Here is a 25,742-nt window from a genome sequence, read left to right as displayed (position 1 = left end):
GCCGTCCTACAATCTAAGCTAGATGCCCTCAATCTCACACAAATGATCAAGGAACCTACCAGGTACAACCCTAAATCTGTAAACATGGGCACCCTCATAGATATTATCCTGACCAACCTGGTCCGGGTATCCTGGAAGGATATTGACCTCATCCCGTCAGTAGAAGATGCCTGGTTGTTCTTTAAAAGTGCTTTCCTCACCATCTTAAATAAGCATCCCCCTTTCAAAAAATGTAGAACTAAGAACAGATATAGCCCCTGGTTCATTCCTGACTTGACTGCCCTTGACCAGCACAAAAACATCCTGTGGCGTACTGCATTAGCATCGAATATCCCCTGCAATATGCAGCTTTTCATGGAAGTCAGGAACCAATATACACAGTAAGTCAGGTTAGCTAAGGATAGCTTTTTCAAACAGAAAATTGCATCCTGTAGCACTAATTCCAAAAAGTTTTGGGTCACTGTAAAGTCGATGGAGAATAAGAGCATCTCCTCCCAGCTTCCCACTGCACTGTGGCCTGGAAACGCTGTCACCGCCGATAAATCCACGATAATCGAGAATTTCAATAAGCATTTTTCTACGGGGGTAGCCATGCTAGAGGTAGCCATGCTCTCCATCTGGCTACCCCTACCCCGGCCAACAGCTCTGCACCCCCCGCAGCAACTTGCCCAACCCCCCCCCCCCCCCCCTCCCGCTTCTCCTTCACCCAAATCCAGAGAGCTGATGTTCTGATGTTCTGAAAGAGCTGCAAAATCTGGACCCTTACAAATCAGCTGGGCTAGGCAATCTGGACCCTTACAAATCAGCTGGGCTAGGCAATCTGGACCCTTACAAATCAGCTGGGCTAGGCAATCTGGACCCTTACAAATCAGCTGGGCTAGGCAATCTGGACCCTTACAAATCAGCTGGGCTAGGCAATCTGGACCCTTACAAATCAGCTGGGCTAGGCAATCTGGACCCTCTCTTTCTAATGATTATCCGCCGCAATAGTTGCAACCTCTATTACTAGCCTGTTCAACCTCTCTTTTGTATCGTCTGAGATCCCCAAAGAATGGAAAGCTGCCACGGTCTTCTCCCTCTTCAGAGAGGGAGACACTCTAGACCTAAACTGTTACAGACCTATATCTATCCTGCCCTGCCAATCTAAAGTCTTCGAAAGCCAAGTTAACAAACAGATCACCGACCACTTCAAATCCCACCGTACCTTCTCCGCTATGGAATCTGGTTTCCGAGCTGGTCACGAGTGCACCTCAGCCACGCTCGAGGTCCTAAACAATATTATAACCTCCATCGATAAAAGACAGTACTGTGCAGCCGTCTTCATCGACCTGGCCGAGGCTTCGACTCTGTCAATCACCGCATTCTTATCGGCAGACTCAACAGCTTTGGTTTCTCAAATAACTGCCTCTCCTGGTTCACCAACTACTTCTCAGATAGAGTTCAGTGTGTCAAATCGGAGGGCCTGTTGTCCGGACCTCTGGCAGTCTCTATGGGGGTGACACAGTGTTCAATTCTCGGGCCGACTCTTTTCTCTGTATATATCAATGATTTCGCTCTTGCTGCTGGTGATTCTCTGATTCATCTCTACGCAGACGACACCATTCTGTATACTTCTGGACCTTCTTTGGACACTGTGTTAACTAACCTCCTGACGAGCATCAATGCCATACAACTCTCCTTCTGTGGCCTCCAACTGCTTTTAAATGCAAGTAAAACTAAGTGCATGCTCTTCAACCGATCGCTGCCCGCACCCTCCTGCCCGACTAGCATCACTACTCTGGACGGTTCTGACTTAGAATATGTGGACATCTACAAATAGCTAGGTGTCTGGTTAGACTGTAAACTCTCCTTCCAGACTAACATTAAGCATCTCCAATCCAAAATCAAATCTAGAATCTTCCTATTTCACAACAAAGCATCCTTCACTTATGCTGCTAAACATACCCTTGTAAAACGGACTATTCTACCGATCCTTGACTTCAGCGATGTCATTTACAAATTGGATGTAGTCTATCACAGTGCCATCCGTTTTGTCACCAAAGCCCCATATACTACCCATCACTGCAACCTGTACGCTCTCGTTGTCTGGCCCTCGCTTCATATTCGTCGCCAAACCCACTGGCTCCAGGTCATCTATAAGTCTTCGCAAGGTAAAGTCCCACCTCATCTCAGCTCACTGGTCACCATAGCAACACCCACCCGTAGCACACGCTCCAGCAGGTATATTTCACTGGTCATCCCCAAAGCCAACATTTCCTTTGGCCTCCTTTCCTTCTAGTTCTCTGCTGCCAATGACTGGAACGAATTGCAAAAGTCACTGAAACTGGAGTCTTCCCTCACTAACTTTAAGCATCAGTTGTCAGAGCAGCTTACCGATAATTGCACCTGTACACAGCCCACCTGTAAATAGCCCACCCAACTACCTCATCCCCATATTGTTATTTATTTTTGCTCTTTTGCACCCCAGTATCTCTACTGGCACATCATCATCTGCACATCTATCACATCTATCTATCACTATTTCGCCACTATGGCCTATTTATTGCCTTACCTCCCTAATCGTTCTACATTTGCACACACTGTATGTAGATTTTTTTCTATTGTGTTATTGACTGTACGTTTGTTTATCCCATATGTAACTCTGTGTTGTTGTTTGTGTCACACTGCTTTGCTTTATCTTGGCTGGTCACAGTTGTAAATGAGAACTTGTTCTCAACTGGCCTGCCTGGTTAAATAAAGGTGAAATAAAAACATTAAAAAACTTGCACATCATCACCTACACATCTAGCACTCCAGTGTTAATGCTAAATAGTAATTATTTCGTCACTATGGTCTATTTATTGCCTTTCTACATTTGCACACACTGTATATTGATTTTTCTATTGTGTTATTGACTGTAAATTTGTTTATCCCATGTGTAACTCTGTGTTGTTGTTTTTGGCCCATTGCTTTGCTTTATCTTGGCCAGGTCGCAGTTGGAAATGACAATTGTTCTCAACTGGCCTACCTGGTTAAATAAAGGTAAAAAAAAAAAAATGTCAGTCTATCAAATTGGATTTAAGGGAAATATGTGTCTCTAATAGGGTCATACATTTGTCAGGAGGTTAGGAAGCGCAGCTCAGTTTCCACCTCATTTTGTGGGCATTGTGCACATAAGCTGTCTTCTTCTTCTCAATAGCAAGGCTGCATTTTTTTCTTCTCTCTATCAATCTCTCTCTCTCTCTCTCTCTCTCTCTCTCTCTCTCTCTCTCTCTCTCTCTCTCTCTCCCTCTCGCACTCGCTCTCGCTCTCTCTCTCGCTCTCGCTCTCGCTCTCGCTCTCTCTCTCTATCACTCTCTTTCTCTTCCCTCTACTATCCTCTTTTGCTCTCTCCCTCCCTTTCTCTCTCTTTCTCTTTCCTCTCCCCCTCCCTCCCCTTCGCTCTCTCCCCCCTTTTTCTCTTCCCTCTCTCCCCTCCTTTTCTTCCCTATCTCCCTCTCTCCCTCCCTCGCTCTCTACTGTACTTCCCAGTACCATCGGGCATAAAAGATGTTATATCGTATCATCCTCCCATTCACTTCTTCTCATCCTTGCTCATCCATGCTCTATCTTTAGCTCTAACTGAGCCATCCCCTCCTCTCCTCCTCCAAGCCACTCTCCCCCCTCCTCCTCCCCTTACCCCTGCCAGTTGTCTTGTGTCCTGTCTGCCCTGGGGGGGTCGTGACCCCATTGGCCTTTGGGTGACTTCTGCAGGGTAGCTTCTCAGTCATCTGCAGCTGTGGTCCTGCCAAAATCTGGATAATCCTATCAGACTGTCATCACTGTTGAGAGAGGCAGGGCGGATCAGGGCAAGGCATGGCAGGTGAAGTGAAGTGTGTGTATTTGTGTGTGTCTGTGTGTGTGTGTTTGTGTGTTTATTCATGTCCACATGTGTGTGTGTATGTGTTAATGATTACTTGTCAACAGACAAATAATATATAAGTATAATATATAAACTAACTGACAGAAAGTGAGTGAGTGCTACGTATTACAGTGCATTCGGGAAGTATTCAGACACCTTGACTTATTCAACATTTTGTTACGTTCAGACCTCCCTCATCAATCTACACCCCCCCCCCCCCTCCAAAAAAAAGGAAATATCACATTAACATAAGTATTCACACCCTTTACTCAGCTGAATCACTTTGGCAGCGATTACAGCCTCAAGTCTTCTTGGGTATTACGCGACAAGCCTTGCACACCTGTATTTGGGGAGTTTTCCCATTCTTTTCTGCAGATCCTCTCAAGCTCTGTCAGGTTGGACATTGCTCCAGAGCTATTTTCAGGTCTCTCCAGAGATGTTCGATGTGGGTTCAAGTTCAGGCTCTGGCTGGGCCACTCAAGGACATTCAGAGACTTGCCATGAAGCCACTCCTGCGTTCTTGGATGTGTGCTTAGGGTCGTTGTCCTGTTGGAAGGTGAACCTTCGCTCTAGTCGGAGGTCCTGAGCGCTCTGGAGCAAGTTTTCATCAAGGATCTCTCTGTCCTTTGCTCCGTTCATCTTTCCCTCGATCCTGACTAGTCTCCCAGTCCCTGCCACTGAATAACATTCCCACAGCATGATGCTGCCACCACCATGCTTCACCTTAGTGATGGTGCCAGGTTTCCTCCAGACATGACGCTTGGCATTCAAGCCAAAGAGTTCAATCTTGTTTTCATCAGACCAGAGAATCTTGTTTCTCATGGTCTGAGTGTCCTTTAGGTGCCTTTTGGAAAACTCCAAGCGGGTTGTCATGTGCCTTTTGGAATGCTGCAGAAATGGTTGTCCTTCTAGAAGGTTCTCTCATCTCCACAGAGGAACTCTGGAGCTCTGTCAGAGTGAACATCGGGTTCTTGGTCACTTCCCTGACCAAGGTTCTTCTCTTCTTTAATTGAATTTACCACAGGTGAACTCCAATCATGTTATAGAAACATCTCAAGGATGATCAATAGAAGCAGGATGCACCTGAGCTCAATTTTGAGTCTCATAGCAAAGGGTCTGAATATTTATGTAAATAAGGTATTTCTGTTTTTATCTTTTGCGAAAAGATTGATGAAAAAACGTAACGTAACAAAATGTGGAAAAGGGGAAGGGGTCTGAATACTTTCCGAATGCATTGTATACTGTACATTGATGTACTCATCCCAAACGAACCCGTAGCTATCTGGGGTATTAGTCCTAGTATCATGACTATGATAAGCCAGCCAGCTGCAGTTTGCACCACCAGATGCTCGCCTTGTGCCCTAGTCCATCCATAGCCTGCTGCCTCCATACAAAGCAATAAACAACAACTTGTAATCACACACACACACACACACACAGATGCCAGATGCTGGGTGGAGTGTGTGTGTCTTCAATTGGCGCAAGGCATCAGATCGTTATCCCCTACACCCAGTGAGTTCTGTATTATCACCACAGACTATCAACACACAGATTCTGCTGCCTCTGTGGCTGCACCGTCCTGGCCCCATCCCTCTCTCTCTCTCTCTCTCTCTCTCTCTCTGTCTCTGTCTCTCTCTCTCTCTCTTTCTTTCTGCCATCTCCCACCCCATGTTCATCCCTCCATCTATATCTCTCTTACTCTCTCTCTCTCTGTCTCTCTCACTCTTGGGCATAAGATGCATTACATCTGTGCTTGTAAATAGACATGTATAACACCACGTTGATATTAGGGGTAAATCTATGGGCAGGGCCAGGAAAGGGCGGGATTGGTTAGGATCCCAGATGATTGAGTAATGGAGAGATTTGAGGATAACAAATACGTTGTTTTGTTGTGAGCAGTCTGAATACATCAAGTGAGGATGGATGTAAAATCGCTGAACTATCCCTTTAAGGCTAGCTGGCCCAGACAAGACATGATGGAGATAATAAACAAACAGTTCACAAGTTCATTTCTCCAACAATGCAACTTCTCACCCCTGATGTTGAGTCCATATGGCATCCAAATGGTGAAGTCAAAAACAAGACATGGTACGCTTGTTATTAAAAATAGAAAATGTTGGCCTATAATAAAAATAGACCATGAAAATGGGTTCATTTATATTATTAACTAAATTATCCATCGTAGCACGTTTTTAGTCTAGTCCAGTAGTAACATATCTCATTCCATTGAATTCGGTTCTGAAATCGCCAGATAGACCCCAGTGTTGATTCCCAACGTAAACATTTCTAGCAGAGACAGTCGCTAATATATGTTTTGATAACATAATGCCAATGTTCAGACTCTCAAAAGGATGAACAAACAGTTCCAGTGTGTTAAAACACGTGCTGATCAAAAGCAATCATATTTGCAACATTTTGAATAGATTGGTGTGTCAGGATGGCCGAGCGGTCTAAGGCGCTGCGTTCAGGTCGCAGTCTCCCCTGGAGGCGTGGGTTCGAATCCCACTTCTGACAATTACTTTTGCGCAAATTCTGAGAAAATAGATAGAATGATAAAGCTAATTTCTCGTATTTCTTAACCTCTATTCGTTTCATTGCGCAACATTTATTCGTGTTACATAATCAACATAAAGATGAGAAATCAATCAAGTTCAGAATTATAATTAATTCATATTTTGTCTTGTGCAATAACTATTGCAATAATTGGTGTAGGCCAATATCTTCACCAGGCTGTCTGTCACGTTCTGACCATAGTTCTGTTATTTTATTCTTTGTTTTAGTATGGTCAGAGCGTGAGTTGGGGTGGGCAGTCTGTTTGTTTTTCTATGTTGGTTTTTGTGTTCGGCCTAGTATGGTTCTCAATCAGAGGCAGGTGTCGTTAGTTGTCTCTGATTGAGAATCATACTTAGGTAGCCTGGGTTTCACTTTTGGTTGTTGGGTGTTTGTTTCCGTGTGAGTGTGTTGGCCACACGGTACTGTTTCGGTTTTCGTTTTGTTCACATCGTTTATTGTTTTGTATTTCAGTGTTCGTTTCTATTAAAAATCATCATGAACACTTACCACGCTGCGCTTTGGTCCTCCTCTCTTTCTCCCGAAGACGATCGTTGCACGGTCTGAATAAATGTTTGTATAGTTATTAATCTTATAATTCGTTTATTTGAACATATTGATGCAAAAAAGTATTTTCATATATATATTTTTATTTTACCTTTATTTAATTAGGCAAGTCAGTTTTATATAATATATATATATATATATATACACTCCATGTTTCAATAAACAAAGATGTATAAATAAATAGTTATACAACTAACAAAAAACATCTGAAAACAGCAACAACGTGTATATTTATTTTGCAGCAATCAATGTAAATAGTCTTATTTTGTATGCAAAAATATTAGATGAGTTGGTCGAACAGCCTAATTGTAAAACTACATTTTTTTATGGAACTTCTAGAAATTGGCCATGGACAACCTCTTACAATTGTTATAATTGCATGCCTTTTATCAACCACAAAGGTGTAGAACCATGAATAGTTCTGATCACCTTGTGATCCATCCAAAGCGATAACATTTTATTCAATGAATTCCATGATGGTTATGGCTTTAAAATAATGAATCGAATGTGTCACAATGGTTTGCTTTGATAAAAGATAGGTAATGCTCTAATGCATGGAATCAGTCTTTACAACGATTACAAAACGTACAAATAGGAGCGAAAAAGAACGGTGGATGGGTCAGATTCTTTCGATTGACAATGTGTATGGGGGGGGGGCAGGCTAATAGTGACTTTGTGACTATATTCAACTGTGCCAGCCTTTCTCTGTGTTAAACGTTACCAACTCATTAGTGATTCAGGAAAAACATATAACAGTTTTTAATAACTAGCAGGTCAACTAAGGTCAGGCCTACACCTCACTATGCTCTCTCCACCTATTTGTTCCACATTTGTTTATGCGCCCAGTAGTGCTCCACAAGTCTTTCCCTGGGATAATGTCCCCTGCTAATGCCAACAGACAGCCATGATATTATGTGACAATGTCACCTTTATCACCCTTCTGTAATTGATGTAACAAAGTGCCACGTATCCACGGTGACAGACAGATCTACAAGCCTGGGGGCCACGTATCCACGGTGACAGACAGATCTACAAGCCTGGGGGCCACGTATCCACGGTGACAGACAGATCTACAAGCCTGGGGGCCACGTATCCACGGTGACAGACAGATCTACAAGCCTGGGGGGGAGGGGGGCATCGTGATCAAAATCACATTTATCAAAACCATAAATGTTTGTTATTGATCTAGAAACCTATGTGTTAAAAAAACAAAACATTTTGGCACATTTACAATGGTTTATAGTGTAAGAGATGAGGTAAACGCATGTTTGATAAATCAAAAGCACGAGTTGTTTCATAGTGTGTCCCACTCCCTCTAGTTTTGTGTTATATTTGTGCCATGGTTATTGTGGGTCTGTTTGCAAAGTAATGACGTTCACAATGACGTTTGGTTGCAATGTAGCTACGCTACCCAAGCCACTGCAATCCATTCTCACAAAAACCTCACAATAAAAACTCTCCCGGAGAGAACAGAGGCTAAGTGCTGCAGCGTCCCACCACACCCAATCTCTCAGGATGGCGAATGAGACCATCCAACCAGTTTTAAAGTAGCGCCATGGGTCAGTCTATCAGTACTGGAAAATCATTCTACTGCTGAAAAGTATGACAGAGTCAGTACTGTTCTTTTTGGGTTGATTGTTGCTGAATTCAGTCTTTCCCTTCACAATGCTGGTATTTATTACACATTGTTTTATTATTAATCCGAACATCAGGGCTGGAACTGAGGTCTCTGCCCTTACCAGATAGAGGCCTGGTCCCTGTGAAGTTGTGTGCTGCTAAAAACAACAATATCCACTCTAGGGATTATGAATAAATAACATGGGGGAGAACAGTCTGAGTAATTGGTGTGTGTGTGTGTGTGTGTGTGTGTGAATAATTGAGGGTTCCTCTTCCCAATCTATGTCATGTCATTTCCAGGATGATTTTTAAAAGTTTTTAATGGCAGATCTCTGTTAAGACTGCAAACAGAGGTCAAGGGTTGTGTCCCAAATAGCACCCTATCCCATATCTAGTGGACTACTTTTGACCAAAGCCCAATGGGCCAAGTTCAAAAGTAGTGCACTACATAGGGAATAAGGTGCCATTTGGTTCGCACACAATATGTTCCTCTACTGTAATATGAAGATACCAGGAATGGTTTCTCCTGACAGACACACTTTGATTTTACTGTAGATTTACAAAGATAGTGTCCCCGTTAGAGATGTCAACTGGAGTGCACAATTTCTTACTGAGGCTGGGGATACTTCAGGTGTTTAGTGGAAGAAGGTGATCTTTTAAGGACATGCAGAGATGTCATCGATGACAATGTTAGGATGGAAGAATTCAATGTAGTGGTCCTAACCTTAAAATGTGGACCTGTGTGGCTCAGTTGGTAGAGCATGGTCCTCGCAACACCGAGGTTGTGGGTTTGACCCTCATGGGGAACCAGAAGAGGGGGGAAAAATGGATGCACTCACCACTTTAAGTCGCTTAGGATAAGAGTGTCTGCTAAATAAGGGATTCTTGGTCTGGTTTTTGCCCTAATACTACAAAGGTGATTCAAATAATCAAAACTTAATGATGAGTTGGTTATTTGAATCAGTTGCGTAGCGCTAGGGAAAAAAACAAAAACTTACATTCAGGAGGGGGGCCCCTGGACGGAGTTTGGGAAACCCTGTGCTAAATTACTAAAATATGCACAATTATAGTTTTTTCACTACTGGTATGAGTATGTGTGAACAACTCCCCCGTCTTGTATCACTTCAAGTCAAGACTTTCGGTTCCCTTTCCTACACACTGGGGGTGTGTGTGTTTGTGGGAATGTGTGTGCTGGTCAAAGGCGGAGTAAGATCCTGAGTCAGAACAGAACAAGGAGACTGTTGTCAGGGAGTCAGAGAACCAGAGGCTAGAACCAGTGGCTATAGAGCCATAATCTATAGAACCAGAGGCTATAGAACCAGAGGCTGTAGAACCAGAGGCTACAGAACCAGAGGCTATAGAACCAGAGACTATAGAACCTTAGGCTAGAACCAGAGGCTATAGAGCCATATGCTATAGAACCAAAGACTATAGAACCACAGGCAATAGAACCAGAGGTGAAAGAACCGGAGGCTAGCTGGGTAATCATGTCGTTCCAAGGGGAAAACAGCACTGCTGCAGGTGAGACTGTCAACGATTCAGGGGTATTATTAAACTGGTATATCAACTGGTCCAAATTCCATTCCTTACTTACAGCTTTTGTTGTTTGAAATTAGGTCTGCATTTGAGGGTAAATGAATGTGGTAGTGAGAAAGGTGTCGTGGACTTATTTAGACATATACTTAAGTGACTATCTGATATTTCATGTGAATTATGGAAATATTACTGATATCCCTAACCTCGTGTAAAGCTTTGCTTGATGACAACAAAGCCTACCCATTATTGCAGGTACTGTATATGGCTAATGCGCAGGCCAGTCCCATAAACTACTGTATAGCCTATGTTCCATTTCAATGTTTTGCATAAAAGTAGCATGTTAACCTTTTTGGTAGGATATGTGTTAATAATGCTTCCATTAGTTATAATCCTGGGTGGTTATGGGAAAGGCATGGTTCAGATCCCTGTTCAAGTGAGACTTCCGGAATCTCTTCCTGTAATTCTCACAGAAGGTGGAGCTTCCTCTTTTAGGGCCTGTAAAGTACTGCAGAAGTAAGAAAAAATCTTAATTTGATCACCCTTTGCAGGAGAACTTTCCTGCAATGCAGGAGATGTTAAACTTGTAGTGTATTTGAGGTTTAAAAAGGCTTCTGAAGTTTGTAATTTCCCCCTTTGAAATTTCAGACTTGATTTTCCCATATGAAAACTGCATCATGCCATACTAAACTGTCCATTCATTTTAATCCACATAATAATTCACATTTCCTGTTGCTGCAGAATTATTTTTACTGCTGTAGCAAACTGGCTCAAATTAAGATCCAACATCTGTAGTGAAAACCTGACTCATTTGGTTTCGAATGTCGTTCTTCCTCATTTATTGACCACTTATTCATGATTCAGAGCGGTAATAACTGAACATTTTGTTTCTGTTCTGGAATAACTTTTTCTCCATTTTCTCAGCTTCGAGTGGAGAAAGCAGTTGCTCCTCTGAAGATGAAGGAGATATTCAGGTATCTTCAATAGCATCAGTGATGCCCCAGTGTTCCTCTATTGAACCCCCCCCCCCCCCCCCCCCCCCCAAGATCTTATACTAACAACTCCAAGCATGTTGTTTATTTACTTTCTTATGCAATAAAAAGTAAGTAAGATGTGACTGATTTCTCTGTTCATGTGTCTGTTTGTTTGATCTGTCCTGTAGTGTGAGATTCTGGAAAAGCAGAGGGATGAGGCCAGTCAGAAGCTGTCTGAGATGGAGGAAGGTGAGCTGCACCAGTCAACATCCTTGATTACATGGTGGGAGCTCAGCTTTCCAATGAAGCTTCCGTAATGAGAATAAATGCGCACACATTGTAGGAGTCTATTCATCCAGCAGCCTAATACCAGCTTTCTCTCTCTCTCTCTCTCTCTCTCTCTTTCTCTCTCTCTCTCTCTCCACACTCCCATTGTCTCTCTCCCCCTCTCTCCTCAGTATCCTCTCAGCTGTTGAAGGAGATGGATGTTCTAGAGATGCAGTTCCAGATTGAACGCTCCTGCAGGGAGAGTGCAGAGGCCCTCGCTGTCAAGGTGGGGTGTATTGTGGTTACTGTAGTTCGTCAGGCGACAGCGTTGGAACTCCAAAGAATGTCTCAGTGATGTCATCCACTGAACCAATCAGTGTCCCACTTGGGTGTGCAAGTTTTGTGCCAGCCCAGTACTAACACAGACAAGTCAGCTAATGATTAAGGGCTCAATGATTAGTTCATAAGTTGAATCACTACTAGGCGGGAATAAAAGCCTGCACGCCCTGTGGAATAAATAACACTGCTCTTAACAGATATCTTTCTCCTTGAACACAAAGGTGACAAAAGAGAACAAGGTTCTGAAGAGGAGGAGCCAAGCTCTGCTGCCACTCCTCCCTAAGCTTCCTGAATACATGGCCACCATGACCTTTGACCTGGAGTCTGACCAGGGGGTCGACCCCAACCCCGATGGCGACAGCAGTGAGGAGGCTGTGCTGCAAGGACAGGCACAGATCAGAGGTATAGAGACATTCTGAGATCCACCATACACAACAACTACCATCCCGAACACATACTGTATAATGTATGAACATGAGTGAGAGATACCAGTATGACAAGGAAATATAATTGAGATTTGAGAGGATTGTTTTTTGTACTTTTACCCGACCGACCAAGAAAATGTAAAGAGATATAAGATACCTGCTTATCTTCCTCTCTCACATTTCACTTTCTCTCTCCTTTTCCTCCTCTCTCTCCCCCTTTCTCGCTCTCTCTCCCCCACCCACCCTCTCTCTCACTCCATCATGGTCAGAGCTGCAGGCCTCAGTGGAACAGCTGCTGGGGGAGAAGATGCAGTTGTGTGAGCAGGTCGATTCACTGAAAAGAGAGCAGAGCCAGCTCGAAGAACAGGTAGATAGCTGTGTGTGTGTGTGTACTAAGTAAAACTTTATAAGTTTTTATTGTTTCCCACTCTTCTACATGTGCCACTCAGTTGGCCCTAGAGATTGGGGAGAAAGAGGCCATACTGAAGAAACTGTCCAAGCAGAACAAGAACATGAATAAGATGAAGAGAGGTGAGACCCCACTCAGACACATATCAGTGTTCCTGATGATATACGCTCCATTCATCTCATACCAAGGTCACATTCAATGTTTTATGTGTATGTGGGCCCGTAGTATCCCAGCTAGTGACAGAGGAGTTCACAGAGATCAGTCAGAAACTGGACCTGGAGCAGGGTCTCAGACAGCACGCCGAGGTCTTCGCTCACCAGGTACACAACCCTGTGTTTCCGTTTGTGTATTTCATTTCTGTGCGTTTTGTGTACATGCGTATGTGTTTCCGTTTGTGTATTTCATTTCTGTGCGTTTTGTGTACATGCGTATGTGTTTCTGTTTTCTCAGTGTGTCTGTGTGTGTGTGTGTGTGTGCCAGTTTGCACCCATCTGACACTCCTATAGGTGGCATGCCATAGGAAGACAAAGAGCAGCAGTTGCCTAAACCAGGGCCCCGGGGGCAGTCCTAGTGAATGGAGGAGCATTGGACAGAGGGAGGGCATGGCTACTTCCTCACTTCCTCATTCAGACACTCACTTCCTCATTCAGACAGGGGGCAACTTGTGGGGCGCGCGGGGAGGGAGGTGGGGTAGATACACCCATTCATTCTGTATTCATTAAAGAGGACAAATTAGCCAAACAAATACAAAGAGGTGTGAGAAGGAAGGGACACAGGCAGGCTGGTCACTTTGTAAACACACATATACACACACACACACACACACACACACAGCTCACGTTTCCCCAGCTGGCCCTGTTGTAAACAAAGGTGGCTATCTTTTCCTTCTATTTTTTTACGGGCGTCTAAGAGGACAACAAAAGTAGTCTCCCCTCTTAGAGCCCCCCCCCCCCCCCCGCTTTATAATGAGCACCCATCACGGCGGCAGTTTGAGAACGGGGACTATAGCTTTAAACACAACCCCGCCTTTAGCTTGACACTTTACATTGAATGCTGGCAATTGTCGCCTTTGTGCACGCTGTTCGCTATTTGCCAGACAGGCACATAATGGGACGCCTCGCAGGGATCCTTACCTGTGAAAAGGACCCCTACTGTTCTGAGACAACCACACAACTCAGCCCCCTTTACTCTTCATGCAATGCGAAGCATTATTTGTTTGATGGTGTGTGTGTGTGTGTGTGTGTATGAAGCCTCTATTTGTCTACTTTCACATGTTTTGAAAACACACTCCCCATTCATAGGTCTTCTCTCTCCGCATGTGTCGTGCTGCATAATAATGATGTGGGCCTCAAATAGGAAATAACTTAGCTAAGCATGTGTGTGTGTGTGTCTGTGCATGCGTGCGTGCATATTGTGTGGAAACCAGCAGCCCCTTTCCCTTGTCAAACAGCACTCCCTACTTGGTCCCTAGCTGTGTGAAAGTAGCCTTGTGCTATAGGGACTTTAGAGTGCTTACACCAGGGTAATTGGGAGTAAATATGGGACTGGTTGTTTTGTTAACTGTAATGATGATGTGTAGTCAAACACACAGATGACTGCTGTCGCGACACCTTCACTGTGTTCGACCTCGTGGGAGCCAAAAGTGAAAGTGACTCACAAACTTTCAATTCCTAAACTCACTGTCTCTGACTGTAACGGTTTTGTTAAACCTAGTTTCACTATCATTTGACCATTTACAGCTTCACATTACAGCTTTATCTATGCTGCTGGAAGGGAATTTGGCATCATTCTGTATGGGATTCCATATTCATTTAATTTGACTTCATACCACCCCTTTCCACTAGTCATACCTCTGATGACTGTATGCTGGTCATAACTCTTGCACATCCAAAACAGAATATGAAAAAGCAAATGAATGATTGACAATTGATTGATTCATGATTTATGGATTGATTGACTGACTGGCAGGTGTTGGTGAAGCAGAAGGAGACCCAGAGACAGAGCATGGTGCTGCAGCAGAGTTCAGAGACCAGTCTCCAGCTCCAACATGCTCTGGAACAGGTGGCCCACATCAGCAGTACCCTACAGGAGATACAACGCTACTACCGAAACCAGGTAGATGGGGCTTGTGTGTGTGTGTGTGTGTGTGTGTGTGTGTGTGTGAGAGACAATGTTCGAGTCTCTTTGAAACTACAGTATATTAGGCCTCCTGAGTGGCACAGTGGTCTAAGGCACTGCATTGTAGTGTCACTACAGCCTGGGGTTCGATCACAACCGGCCGTGACCGTGAGTCCCATAAGGCGGCGCACAATTGGCCCAGAGTCATCCGGGTTTGGCTGGGGGGGCCTTTACTTGGCTCATTGCGCTCTAGCGACTCCTTGCGCCCGCAGGCTGACTTCAGTCATCAGTTGAACGGTGTTTCCTCTGACACATTGATGTGGCTGGCTTCCGGGTTAAGCCATGTTTCGGGGGACGCAGCGATGAGACAAGATTGTAATCACAAAAAGGGGGTAAAAAAAGAAACTACAGTATATTTGTTGGCGTATAATACCTGAGCAATGGATCTGAATAGGTTACATTTAAATGTATAGGTCTAGGTCTCCCGAGTGGCACAGCGGTCTAAGGCACTGCATCAAAGTGCTTGAGGCGTCACTACAGACTCGGGTTCGATCCTAGCCGGCTGTGACTGGGAGACCCATGATGTGGCGCACTATTGGCCCAGCATTGTCTGGGTTAGGGGTGGGATTTCCTTGTGCCATTGCGCTCTAGCGACTCCTTATGGTGGGCCTGGCGCCTACAAGCTGACTTCAGTTGCCAGCTAAACAGTGTTTCCTCTGACAAATTGGTGCGGCTGGGTTCCAGGTTAATCGAGCAGTGCGGCTTGGCAGAGTCGTGTTTCAGAGGACGCATGGCTCTTGACCTTTGTGGTGGAATTATTGTAATCAAAAGAAGCGACTTTTAAGATTTCTTCAAAACAATCTTCATTATTTAATTACTGCAGTAATGGAGCTGGTTGGTAATCACCCCTGGAGGTGATCAATGAGAACTCAAAGAGCTGGTTTGAGCCACAGCATTTTATAGCAAAGTCCATCCTCCTTCAGTCTATATGACACGCAACAGATGTATGGAATGGGTCACAAGGTTTAGATTTGTATGAAAGATACTTATAATTCACAGCAGACAGTCTCTGCTGTAAAAACACGAGAACTCATTGTGTAGAGACCAGTGTCTGGCCCCCCAGACTGGTATAGAACAGAAACATTAACTCATGCTCTGGAATGCGGTATCCCCAAAGACATTGTAAATCTTCCAGAGGCCCATCCTCAGTAGAACACGCATAGATGAGCGTTCTAACAACCGCTTATTCTGTTGCATAAAACAACCACTTGATGCAATAACAGCATTATAACATAATCTTGTAATTTCCACCATACTTTCACCTCTCCCGAGTCCGTAGGGGAGTTGCAGCGATGGGACAAAACTGTAACTACCAATTGCGGAGAAAAAGGGGTAAAAGTACAACAAAACCTCAAAAATAGTCAGTAAGTCTAATACATGTCGCTGTACATGACTATCAAAGGTGGAACCGACCGAGTGTGCTCTGGAAGAGAGCAGTGTTCTGTCTGAGCTGCAATGTGTCAGAGGCCAACTGGAGAGCAGTGAGGAGGAGAGGAGGACCATGGACACCCAGCTCAGGGAGGCTCAGAACACTGTCACCCAGCTTCAGGGGGAAGGTACATTTACAGATGAAGTTTGGTCACAGTGAGCAGTTGTATTTCTCTTTGCCCCATTTTCAATATTCATACAAATGCTATTTTACGGTATTCAAATATGACACACTTGTGGTTGGTGGTACTTTCTCTTCGTTTTAGTGAAACAGCTTGAGGATAGGCTGAAAGACGCAGAGAAAGACCTGGTTTCAGAGAAGGACAACTCAACCCCTGCACTACCTCCTCCTCCTCCACCACCCCTGCCCCCACCGTCCTCCAGTACTGCTGTTGAGTAGGTATTCTATATACTATAAATACATAACCACGATATTAGCTGGTAGAGGTATCCTATTTCAAACAACTTGAACTTACATTGAAAATGAAAACTTGTTGACCTTTGTTACATAGCAAGGTGATGATAATACCCATAGGTACATTTGATTAAATAATTTAGTTAATTTAATTAAACAAACAACTTTTGCAACACTTTCTCTTCTTCCTCTCTTCAGTCCCTTAGTTGTCCTTCGCAACAAGAGGAAGGAGTCAGCCAACAACATTGATAAGAATAGTGAGTGTTCTTACCATGTTATTATTACGCATTTCCACCCTCTTCGGAGGACAAAAATAAACTTTGTTAATATAGCTTTTTCTTTTGTTGTTACATGTACATTCTACAGGCATTTTACATACATGGCACTTGTTTTTTGTAGATGCAGTAGTTACTGTCGTGACTTTACATTCATTAATCTGACGACTGTTATTTATTTAATCCACTAACTATGTTTAATTGTTACCCCATTAAATTAATCATGTAACAATTAAGTAATTAAGATTTGGGGCACCACGGAAGAAGTTGTTTAGAGAGTTACCTTCTTCCAAATTAAACTCTATAAGGTCTTTACCTATAATGTTAATAAACAGCCATCTTATTAATCATTACCTCTTATCAAATACTCATTCTGAACGATCGTAACCTTCTTGGATCTGCAAAAACCCGCATTATTCAGTACTACACAAATTGGTTTAATCATTTATTTACTAGCTAACTAAATAATAACACAGAATACACACACACACTTACATGAGACAAAGGTCCCTAGTGGACTGACAAGATATGAAAGCTTGTTACAACATAGATGGAGAGGGGGGAGAGAGAGAAAAAGGACACTTATTGTACAGTCAAGGACTGTCTTCACATTAATCATATATCTTGCACACGAACCACCGCCCGTTTGGAATAATAAATTATGAATGTATTTACGTGTGAAATGCCTTTGTTCGTCGTTTATCTCGTCGGAACCAAACCTTCTCAGAAAGTTGTTCCAGCTATATGGCTCTGATTGTCCAAAAGGGATCTCCCCTCCCCTTTCCCGTTTTCTACTGTGGTTCACTCTGGACGATAACCAGCCATGTCGACAGTTCCCATTGGTGATGAACGTAGTAGGATAGTCTCACTTAGATGAGCTTTTCTCGATATTTGCCTTAAGAGAGCTATTCAGCTGTACCAGTGATTGTCTGAGGTGAGCTTCTCGACTCTTCCTCCTCGTGTTGGTATTCAGGATTCGGACCACGATGGACATGAGCTGCAACTCTTCGTCTCTCTGGTCCAAAGGAAGGTGAGTTAATTTCTTCACCTCGTGTTGAGGTTCAAAGAGTCAACCATTCCAAACGTGCAGCTCTCCACCTCAAGTTTCCTGGTCTAAAGGTTGATTCTCTTTCAAGCCTTTATGCACTCTTAGTAAAAAGGGGCGTTCCGTCATTCTGACAAGCTCTCTGACCGCACTCGGGGCGTGGCTACTTAATGTGCAAAGAATATCAAAAACTATTATCTCATTAGAAAACTAAAATCACATTCCAATCTTATTAACACAAATACCTTCATCACTTTCATATGTGTTCACAACATATTGGATGAAAATGTAATAACATTACAAAATGAAAAACAATATGACGTTTTCCATAGCTCCCCACTGACCATTTCCCACATTGTTATGTTAGAAATATTGTTCCATTATCACTTTTTGGATGTTTTGGGCGGGCAAAACTGTCTGTGAACAAAGACATTCCTTTGGTTAATACTAAAGAACAAGAGAGAGAGTCTCCCTCTCTTGTAATTTACGACCGAGTGTGAACGGTTGACGATCCAGCAGCTCCCCATTTCCCCTCTGTGGGAGAGAGAGAGGCCTGGTTACTGTCACAATCTCGTCAGTCTGACCTGACCCATTCGGATCCTCACAGGACAGTCATGACATTACATAGCAAGGATAAAGTAATTTGATATTTCTATATACTGTACATTGCATCTAGATAGATAGTACTTATTCATGATACATAGTTTTTTCAGTCCTAACTATTATAGAACATGAGCTTTTAAAACGCACCACTCAGCTACTCACAGTCCATCCCACCTATCTCCGTAAACCGGCCTCTTTAGATTTCCATATTTTTCTGTTTCACATCAATTTCAAACCTGTGTAAACACATAGTATCTACAGATTGTAAGTTAAAGATACATGTTTTTACTAAAAATATGATTATATTGTTGAGTGCAATTTGTTGGGTGATTTTATATAAATGATTTGATTTTTCAGCCATTCCTGAACCTGTGACCAGATATCTACTGATTCTGTCTCTTCATAGCAACATTTGCAGAGCTAAGTTGGTTGTGTGCCCCATAACATTCTGTTTGTGGCAAGAATTTTGTATAATCATTTAAAATGAAAAACTACATTTTCAATCAAGCCTTGTTTTGCGTATTAGTTCATAAACCATGTGCATGGTTGAAAATCTCTTCCCAACTATTTTGTCACCTGCATGGCACCGCAGTCAACATTTTGGTCTGCAAGTAAAACTGGCATATATGTTTTTAGATACATAAAAAAAATTGGGGCACATTTTGGTCTTTAATAAAGGGCAGACAAACAAGTTCCCTACCTTCTCCCCCGTCCACTTGCCTCCTCCATTTTTGCGGTAATGCTGCAATCTGTTGGTTGTCATTTTGGATAGAGCAAACATTTTCATATATGTTTGTTAACTGCACGTGACATAACTCTACCTTTCTTATTCATAATATCATTACAAAGATATTTCCTTTTTTTATTTTTTATTTTTCCTTATAAATAATGTTTTATTGTTTCATAAATTATTATATTTGAATTTAACCATATTATTTGTTGTAATATTTGTTCTGTCTTTTCTGGAGGATAAAACTGGAATTGTAACCAGCTTTGTATGACTTGTTTTAGAAAGGGCGACATTTTGAAAAAGGTTCCATTTTCAATTAACTGAAAGTGAGAGGTTGTGATCTGGATAAAGGCAAAGTAGGACATTTTTGAACAAGGGGTGAGCCATTCTTACTCTACTGGGGAACCAGTTCAGGTTTAAGTATAATTTTTGTATTTTTAATTATTTATTTATTTTTAACATTTATTTAACTTGGCAAGTCAGTTAAGAACAAATTCTTATTTACAATGACAGCCAACACCGGCCGAACCAGGACAACGCTGGGCCAATTGTGCGCCGCCCTATGGGACTCCCAATTACAGCCAGTTGTGATACAGCTTGGATATGTATGACTGATGTTTTTAGTGAGAGGTTTAGTGCTTTCATAATTAATACATTTAGCCCCCCCCAAACTCATATTCACTATATAAATAATTATTGTCTGTTCCAAATAAAGTGAAATATGTTTTGCTTAAATGGCAGGGCCATAAGTAAATAGGTAAACTGGGATATGCCTAAATAATTAATCAGGGTAATTTCTCCACAAATAGACAGGTATTTACCTTTCCGTGGTTGCAAGATCTTATCTATTTTTTGACAACTTTCTGTTAAAATTGGTTGTAGTAAGTTCCTTTCATTTTTTTAGGGATCTGAATACCGAGTCTGTCCACTTCACCGTCAGACCATTTTATTGGTAAAAAAAACTACACAATAATGTAAAAGTTGTATTTTTATGCGATCCAATACGTAATATGGTACACTGATCATCGTTTGGTTGTAATCCAGAGAGGTTAGAAACATTATCTAGAACCTCTATGCGGCTGTGCAGGGATCACATTCACAAGGTCGCAGGGCCAGATATATAACCAAGACCCATACACAGAAAATGTGCTGACCAGCTAGTGTCTTGACTGATATTTTCAACCTCTCTCTGATCCAGTCTGTAATAACGACATGTTTCAAGCAAACCACCATTGTCCCTGTGCCTAAGAACACCAATGTAACCTGTCGAAATAACTACTGCCCCATAGCACTCACATCTGTAGCCACGAAGTGCTTTGAAAGGCTGGACATGACTCACATCAACACCATCATCCCAGAAACCCTGGACCCACTCCAATTTGCATAATGTCCCAACAGATCCACAGATGACGCAATCTCTATTGTATTCCACACTGCCTTTTCCCACCTGAAAAAAAGGAACACCTACATGAGAATGCTGTTCATTGACTACAGTGCAGCATTCAACACCATAGTACCCACCAAGCTCATCACTAAGCTAAGGACCCTGGCACTGAACACCTCCCTCTGCAACTGGATCCTTCCTGACAGGCTGACCCCAGGTGGTGAAGGTAGGCAACAACACATTCGCCATGCTGACCCTCAACACGGGGACCCCTCAGGGGTGCGTGCTCAGTCCCCTCCTGTACTCTCTGTTCACCCACGACTGCGTGGCCGTGCACGACTCCAACACCATCATTAAGTTTGCCGACAACACAACGGTGGTAGGCCTGATCACTGACGACAATAAGACAGCCTATAAGGAGGAGGTCAGAGACCTGGCAGTGTGGTGCCAGGGCAACAACCTCTCTATCAACGTGGGCAAGACGAAGGAGCTTATCGTGGACTGCAGGAAACGGAGGGCCATTCACATCGATGGGGCTGTAGAGTGGGTCGAGAGCTTCAAGTTCCTCGGTGTCCACATCACTAAGGAGCTATCATGGACCAAACACACCAACACATTTGTGATGAGGGCACAATAACGCCTATTCTTCCTCAGGAGGCTGAAAATATGTGTCATGGGCCCTCAGATCCTCAAAAAGTTATTCAGCTGCACCATTGAGAGCATCTTGACTGGTTGCATCACTGCTTGGTATGGCAACTGCTCGGCACCTGACTGCAAGGCGCTACAGAGGGTAGTGCGTCGGCCCAGTACATCACTGGGGCCAAACTCTCTGCCTTCCAGGACCTCTATACCAGAGGATGCTAAAACAAATGGTCAAGGACTCCAGCCACCAATGTCATAGAGAGTTCTTTCTGCTACCACACAGCAAGTGGTACCGGAGTGCCAAGTCTGTGACCAAAAGGCACCAGAACAGATTCTACACCCAAGCCATAAGAATGCTGAACAGTTAATCAAATGGCTACCCGCACAATTTACAGTGACCCCCTCTGTAATGTTTTCATTTTACCCCCTTTTTTTCTCCCCAATTTCGTGATTACAGTCTTGTCTCATCGCTCCAACTCCAAAAACGGGCTTGGGAGAGGCGAAGCTCGAGTCATGCGTCCTCCGAAACATGACCCGCCAAGCCGCACTTCTTAACACCCGCTCGCTTAACCCGGAAGCCAGCTGCACCAATGTGTCAGAGTATACACTGTTCATCTGACGACCGCAGTCAGCCTGCAGGCACCCGGCCCGCCACAAGGAGTTGCTAGAGTGCGATGAGTTAAGTGAAGTAAAGCACCCCCCGGCTAAACCTTCCCCTAACTCGGACTACGGTGGGCCAATTGTGCCCCGCCCTATGGGACTCCCGGTCACGGCCAGTTGTGACACAGCCTGGGATCGAACCCAAGGCTGTTGGGACACCACAACACTACGATGCAGTGCAGTAGACCACTGCGCCACAGATGTCTTTATCTTAATTGTTTTGCACTGACTCTTGCACTGACTCTACGCACCCACTCACACATACTACACTGACACTCCAACACACACACTACATATGCTCAAACACGCAGAACACCCACATGCATATTGACGCCACACACACACTCACATATAGACAAACTTTCATACTTCACATACTTGGCTGCTACTCTGTTTATAATATATCCTGATTGCCAAGTCACTTTTACCTCTCCCCCACATGTACATACTGTATTACCTCAATTACCTCAACTACCTCGTACCCCTGCATATTGACTCAGTACTGGTACTACTTGCATATAGCCTCGTTATTGTTGTTATTGTGTTAACATTTCCTTTTTTATTTAGCAAATATTTGTCTTACTTTTTAACTCTGCACTGCTGTGTAAGCAATTCACTGTAAAGTCTACACCTGTTGTATTCGACACATGTGACCAATAACATTTGATTTGATTTTGATTTGATACTCAAGGCAGGTTTAGGAGGGAAATTAAGACCCTGGTTCTATTGTTCAACACAGCACAGCTCAAGTAGCCTATTCATTGTGTTGTGTCCCTTTCTCCAACAGAGCCAGATCCTACTTTGGACATGAAGACCCGAGCGGTGGATGCGATGATGGAGAGGATAAAGAAAGGCATTGTCCTGAGACCCACTCAGAGACCACAGGTAGGGCTAGATAGTGCATGTATAAATCAATCAATCAATCATCAATCAACCAACCAATCAGTCAATCAATCATGCTATCTACAATTGCAGTGGTGAGACATCTGACATTTTGTCTCCTATTTCAGGTCGGATCAGAAGATGACTGTGCCTGGAGGGTGAGCACTTTTGATACCTTTCTCATTATAATAATTGTTATAAAAGACTATTGATTTATTTAATATTAAAATGCTTTTAATAAATGAATCTTTCAATCACAGGACCAGAGGATTGAGAAGAGAAAGTCAGCCGTGCTGGAGCTGAAAGGAATGCTGGTAAGATGGGATCAGTTAAGAATTGGGAGTCCCATAGGGCAGCGCACAATTGGCCAGTGTCGTCCGGGCTTGGCCGGTGTAGGCCGTCATTGTAAATAAGAATTTGTTCTTAACTGACTTGCCTAGTTAAATAAAGGTTAAATAAGAATGTCAACAACAACAAAAAAAATCAAAAGATTAAGGATTTTCAATTCTACAAGAGAAGTGAGTCTGATAGATCGACGGGATTAATAATGTACCCTGATTGGTTTACTGTACTTTTGAATTCTTCTTTTCTTTGACCTGATTGGTTTAATCTCCTCCTCACCTATCCTGATTGTCTACTGTACTACCTCTACTAGGACACCATAAAGCACCAAGGCCACAGGAGGGCATGGTCACGGAATAGGTTCAGCCGAAACGTGGGGGAGGCAGAGCTACAGATGGTGCTACAGAGAAGGAGACGGGCCATGGCGGATGGACAGGACACCCTCAGCTCCGCCCCCTCCACTGTCATAACCCCTACCAAAATACAAGGTGCAGTAGCATCTCCATCCTTTGTTTTAAGAATTGGGGGACAGTCAGTCAGTTTGGGTTTTTAAGGGTTGCAGTGTCCTTTCTGGTTATTGTTTTGTCCACGGGCATTAAATTGATGGTACTACATTAAAAGATGGACTGGCCTGGTCGTGGATGGCTTGAAATGGTTTTAGGTCAAAGTTGGTTAAAGTGAAAGATTGATGCAGATGATAACAAACGAGGGACCAGGAGAACACATCATTAGCCTACCCAGGCTACGTTTAGACAAGCAGTCCAATTCAGATTTGTATTTTCACTACTTGGTCATTTGACCAATCAGATAAAATCTGAAAAAGATCTGATGTTAAAAAAGATGTGATCGATCAAAAGAAAAAAAAACTAAATTGGGCTGCCTTTCTAAACGCAGCCGTAGTGATGTTTTTCACTTACCTACAATATTTTAGATTTATTTATTTTTTGATAAAAAAATTGCTTATATACCATGTCTTTCCCCCAGGCCCCCAGCCGGGCAGTCCAGCAGCAGGAGCACTTCCCTGGGCAGGAGAGAGTGGCAGCACCCCTGTACTCCGGAGGCTCCAGAAAAACAGAGAGAAGAGGAACTCCCATATCAGAGAATCAAAACTGATCATCTGCCAGGAGAACATCTGAAAGTTGGGAAAACAGATGACTAGTTTTGGGATACTGTACCACAGTGTTTCCCAAACCTCTCCTTGTGTACCCCCAGCTAGTCCATATATTTGATGTATATGTGGAACCTTTGCCTTTAATAATAATAGTAACTAAAATGTGAGTGGCTTGGGTTAAGGCTTGACCTTAATCTTTGGGTTTTGGAGACCCAAAGGGGTGTGCATTTCTGTTTTTGCCATAGCAGCACACTCCTGATTGAAATAATCCAAGCTTGGTGATGAGTTTGACTTGAAACTGCTGTGCAGTGCTAGGGAAAACAATTACATTTGGATCACCAAGACCAGGATCAAGAAACACTAGGTTAAGGGTAGTAAAGCCAATGGCAAAGACCTTTCTGTGGCAGTAAGAATGTACAAGGATATTCTACTTGTGCTGGGTGTGAGAAATAACCCATCCATGAATTTCTCTCAATTCACATTCAATGTTGCAACGAGAAAAGCAAAGAGTGTGAAGAATGTGGTTCTGCATTGATGCTCTTATCGTGGAATTCTTGGTGCATTATTGTCCCGATGCTCTGAATACTTGTCTCTTTTTGTGTAGGGGTCACTTCACTCTAATACCTGCTATGCTTCAGCTGTGTAAAAAAAATAATACTTCAAAGTGGAAATAATACAATATTTTATTCACATCATGCCTCAGTTGCCATTTGTAAATGGAAAGCACACATGCAGTACCAGTGAATGAAAAATACACATACCACCAGAAAATAATTTCTACTGTTTCTTTTGAAGAGTGGACAGCTACCTTTCCTCTCATTCTGCACTCTGGACCTCCTTGTAGCTAGAGACCTAGCGCCTTAATTAGCTCACACAACAGAGGAATTGTGTCGGCTGCCATTTAGGCACTTCATATACTTGGGTTGCCAAGGTGTTGTCGAGCTAAGAGCACTCAGGTGATCTTAAAGGTCCTCCAGCTTCTGAAAGTGTCTGAAATGGAGGCTGGATGGATGGCAGCTTTTTGAGTTCACACTTCCACACACCCCTGCTCTTTGGTAAAAGCATTTGAAAAGGATGGGATTACTTTCACACTTTGACACCATTTTAGTTTCTGCTGCACGCTGTTCTGTCGTTATATATTTATTTAATTTGGCTCCTTTACTAGAAAGGTCTGCTTTTCACTTTCAGCATACATTTTTCATTGTTTTTTTGCCACTCAATCTCAAAGGTGGAGGATTTTTAAATAATGTTGCTACTCCCTTCTGTGTAGGTGTGTCTCTCTCTCTCTCTCTCTCTGTGTGTTGTGTGTGTTTGATGAAATAAACAGAAATAAAGTATCTTATTAATTCTACTAAATTTCTTCCACTGTCCCACTTAAGATTCTACTGTTATTTAACCATTTACAGCATACCTGGAAGACCAGAAGGTAATAGCAGCACATTCATTTCTGATCGTTTATTCCAGCTCTAGCTGTAAACTACAGAGC

General features: G+C 43.1%; 1 protein-coding gene and 1 non-coding gene across 5 annotated transcripts in view; both read left to right on the top strand.

Annotated features, from left to right (window-relative positions):
• The window catches only part of LOC110500461 (shootin-1), a 36,958-nt gene extending 11,931 nt beyond the window's left edge, over nt 1-25,027 (top strand). For 2 of the 4 annotated variants that reach the window (XM_036957888.1, XM_036957887.1), the window contains exons 2-17: nt 11,072-11,121; nt 11,310-11,370; nt 11,580-11,674; nt 11,949-12,129; nt 12,422-12,519; nt 12,602-12,683; nt 12,787-12,881; nt 14,530-14,676; nt 16,142-16,295; nt 16,434-16,563; nt 16,781-16,839; nt 22,709-22,806; nt 22,932-22,961; nt 23,064-23,117; nt 23,459-23,633; nt 24,130-24,597. In XM_036957888.1, coding sequence (XP_036813783.1) covers nt 11,361-11,370; nt 11,580-11,674; nt 11,949-12,129; nt 12,422-12,519; nt 12,602-12,683; nt 12,787-12,881; nt 14,530-14,676; nt 16,142-16,295; nt 16,434-16,563; nt 16,781-16,839; nt 22,709-22,806; nt 22,932-22,961; nt 23,064-23,117; nt 23,459-23,633; nt 24,130-24,281 — 1,560 coding nt within the window. In that variant the 5' untranslated portion in view covers nt 11,072-11,121; nt 11,310-11,360 and the 3' untranslated portion in view covers nt 24,282-24,597. Of the gene's footprint in view, nt 1-9,803; nt 10,136-11,071; nt 11,122-11,309; nt 11,371-11,579; nt 11,675-11,948; nt 12,130-12,421; nt 12,520-12,601; nt 12,684-12,786; nt 12,882-14,529; nt 14,677-16,141; nt 16,296-16,433; nt 16,564-16,780; nt 16,840-22,708; nt 22,807-22,931; nt 22,962-23,063; nt 23,118-23,458; nt 23,634-24,129 lie in introns of those variants that run through there. The other 2 variants (XM_036957885.1, XM_036957886.1) reach the window with 2 other exon arrangements.
• trnal-cag lies at nt 6,312-6,394 on the top strand. The gene has a single exon. It is a non-coding gene; the product is annotated as a tRNA-Leu (tRNA).
• Nucleotides 25,028-25,742: the final 715 nt, after the last annotated feature.

The sequence above is a fragment of the Oncorhynchus mykiss genome, chromosome 21, assembly GCF_013265735.2.
Source record: "Oncorhynchus mykiss isolate Arlee chromosome 21, USDA_OmykA_1.1, whole genome shotgun sequence".
Lineage (NCBI taxonomy): Eukaryota > Metazoa > Chordata > Actinopteri > Salmoniformes > Salmonidae > Oncorhynchus > Oncorhynchus mykiss.
This window is presented reverse-complemented; position numbering and strand designations above follow the sequence as displayed.